We start from the raw sequence: 3,129 nt of genomic DNA, 5'->3' as shown, positions 1-3,129 counted from the left end.
GGGGTCGCAGGGGTTTGACTTGCACCAGTGCAGAGCCCAGCAGCACTGGTCCAAGCCAAACTTCCCGAGCGCCAGCAACTCCGCCCGTGGTCTCTCGACGGCTTCACGAGCCCCGGCTGCTCCCTCTCCGGTGCAGGGGTCCTGCCCAGGCCACCAGCGCCAGGTCTGCGGGTGAGGGGCCGGCTCGCCGTGCTGACCCACCGGATCAGACCAGAGCCCTCGCAGGGGCTTCCCCCACCCGGGACCTAGCAGGAGGCACCGACCTGCCTGCCGTGCGCGCGCCGCGGCAGCCGGCCCATCATGGCGTCCAGCTCCTGGAACTTCTGCAGCGCGGCGCGCACCTCGCCGTGCAGCTCCCGGTACTCCGCGTACTGGTCGTAGAAGACGGCCTTGTACTTCTCCCTCTCCTCCGGGCTGCTGATCGCCGGGTACTTCCTGCCCAGGGGTTGGGAGGAAAGACTCAGTTCGTCCGAGCGGGGGTTAGAGCCTGCTAATGGGGCCAGGGATGGGAATAAATCCGAGATGCGTGGCAGGAAGGGAGGTGCCGGCAGCTTGGTGGGGGCTCAGCTCTGGGAAGATCTGGAGACCCCCAGAGAGGCTGCAGAGACCCATGGTAGAGGCAGCCCCTGCCCCACACCCCTTCAACAGGAAAGGCCGATGAGCCCCCAGCCGAGACGCCGTCCTTGCTGTTACCCTGCTATCCATGCCACCCAAGCACCCCCAGCCAAGGCCAGGCTGGAGCTCTACAGAGGAGCAATGCACCTGGGAGAATCAGCCCTAATGAGAAATGGGGCTAAGTAACCCGTGGAGGACTGCACCAACGTGGTGCCAGGACCACGGTGCTGCTCTCAAGCCGTGCAGGCCCTGGCAGAAGTGGGCACAGCGCAACCCCTCTCCAGCACCAGCACCCAGGGTAGATTAGCCACCGCCTGCTCCTGGGGCAGGAAGCCACTACTTACACCACGTAGTCTGGGAGGACGTGCGGCTTGGGCGTGTGCCCCGTGGGGATGGAGCAGCTCATGGTGGCCGGCTCGCCGCCCTTCTCAGAGAAGCTGATGCACTTGGTGATCTTTGCCCTCTGGCTCCTGGGCACCACCTCATCCTGGAAGATGATGCGCTTGGGCCTTGCTGGCAGCAGGACTGGGCTGTGCTTCAAGACGAGAGGGAGGCGTGAGGCTCAGTGTCATGGGTGTGATGCCACACCAGTGCGGGGGAAGGGCTCAGTGTGCCAGTGCCAGGGGGAGCTGTGGGCAGAGCAGGGGCTGGGAAGAGAGGGGCAGGGACCCCCTGTACAATAGCTCCTCTCTCCAGTCCCGAGGGGGCTTATCTCCAGGCGCATCAAGAGCCCGGCTGTGCTCCGACGCAGCCACGTCTCGGTGCTGCGGAGCTCCCACGGCCCTGGGGAGCTGGGATGCTGGGAGGGCTGACCTTGCAGGGAGGCACGAGAGGGCGAGGGGTCTCCCGCTGGGGACTCACCGGTGCCTCGGCAGGCTCCCGGTGCCTACGCGCCGTCTCGTGCCTCCACATCTTGAGGCAGACCAGGGCGCTGGCCAGGTATAGCAGGGCCGTGATGAAGAGGAGGGCGAGGGCGGCCACCTGCCCCCCCGCCACGCGGCACAGGGCAGCGACGAGGGGGCCGCGGGAGAAGAGGGAGTAGCAGAGGCCACCGCGGGTCACGTCGTTGGCATAGACGATGGCGGCTGCCAGGTAGAGCAGGAACAGGGCCAGGCTGATGCCGAACTCGGCCAGGGGCCACCAGGTCGAGTCCAGCAGGATGGAGCGGTAGTACCGGGTCAGGCCCAGGCTGAGCAGGGTGACCGTGGCCAGCCACGCCAGGCCGGCCGCCGTCAGCACGAAGGGCGTCATCGGCTGGTAGTAGCCGTCCCCGGAGCCCGCCCAGAGGAGCCCGCTGTCGACCAGGCTGGCCCCGGCGTAGTCCTTCTGGATGTAGGCGCAGACGCACGCGAAGACCATGCCCCCGCACAGCAGCTGCAGCCCCGCCAGCAGCCGCAGCAGCCCCGGCCAGGACTTCATGTAGGCGTACTTGCGGCGATAGGCCTCCAGCTTGGCCTCCTCACTGCACCAGGCCGGGGGGCTGCCGGGGGGAGGCATCACCCCCACCGGCTCTGCCTGCGTGCTGGACCAGGAGGGCTCCTGGGAGCTGCTGTCAGAGGTGGGTACGAGCAGGGGACTTACGGGTGGGGAGCGCGGCTGGGCGGCCAGGGCACGGGTCAGCGGGGGACGCGGCTCGGGCGCCCTCCTCCATCGCTGGAAAAAGTTCTTCCAGGACCGCGGGACGAAGCGCCGCACGGGCTTCAACGGGGGTCTGCCCGAGCCACGGGGAACGTCTCCCACTGCTGGCTGGGCCGGCCAGGGGGGTGCCGAGGAGCTGGGCGAGTCGCTCCCGGTGGGGTAGGGCTTCCCAGACACCCCAATGGAGGCTGGCGAGACCCACGTCAGCCCCGCGTTGCTCAGCAAGCTGCCTGAAGCCAGGACCGGCCTCCTCTTTTCTCGGTCGGCCGTGGCTCCAGGGAAAGTGGCATTCGCCATGTGTCCTCGGCTGCTCCAGCCCAGCCACGGCGGCACCGGGGTCCTGCTCCTGCCCCGGTCAGGGCCCAGCGGAGCTGGAAGGAGGAAGAAGTCAGTGCAACTGCAAATGGCATCTTTGCCCACAGCCCCTGAAGTCTGTGCTCTGCTGGGCAGCGCGGCCAAGTGGCTGGAGCACCAGCCAGAGAGCCCTGGGCTCAGTCTGAGCCCCACCACTGACCGCGTGGGGTATCCCAGTATGTCACTGCCCCTTTGTGCCTCAGTTTCCCCCTTGGCTGGGTTGACTCAGAGCTCTTCTGAACTGGGGTTGATCTCCCTGCACACATGGGCAACACCAGCACAAGGGGCCCCGATCCTGCCCTGGGCCTCTTGCTGCTAGCGCCAGGAGCCACGAGCCAGGGCTTGGCCTGGGCTTCATCGCGCCTCCCCTCCTGCCCGTCAGTCCCTGCAAATGGCTTCCAAGCCTCAGACGCTGGCAGAGCTCCCCGGCTGCTCGGGGCAGCATTGTGCCCCACAAGCCCCTTCCCTGCACGAGCCCAGGGTGGACTCTCCCCCCGCCGGCCCCACCAGCACCCCAGGGCT

The 3,129-nt window shown here is 67.6% G+C and overlaps 1 protein-coding gene across 1 annotated transcript in view; it reads right to left on the bottom strand.

The window, feature by feature from the left end:
* OCEL1 (occludin/ELL domain containing 1) overlaps positions 1-2,626 on the bottom strand; it is a 4,000-nt gene extending 1,374 nt beyond the window's left edge. The window contains exons 1-3 of the mRNA XM_019504544.1: positions 1,477-2,626; positions 960-1,150; positions 264-435 (exon numbers count right to left, since the gene is read on the bottom strand). Of these exons, the coding sequence (XP_019360089.1) occupies positions 264-435; positions 960-1,150; positions 1,477-2,550 (1,437 nt within the window). The 5' untranslated portion in view covers positions 2,551-2,626. The remainder of the gene's footprint in view (positions 1-263; positions 436-959; positions 1,151-1,476) is intronic.
* Positions 2,627-3,129: the final 503 nt, after the last annotated feature.

The sequence above is a fragment of the Gavialis gangeticus genome, unplaced genomic scaffold, assembly GCF_001723915.1.
Source record: "Gavialis gangeticus isolate Ggan-Ray unplaced genomic scaffold, GavGan_comp1, whole genome shotgun sequence".
In the NCBI taxonomy this organism is placed as follows: Eukaryota; Metazoa; Chordata; order Crocodylia; family Gavialidae; genus Gavialis; species Gavialis gangeticus.
The sequence above is the reverse complement of the archived record's forward strand: the minus strand, read 5'-3'. Positions and strand labels throughout refer to the sequence as shown.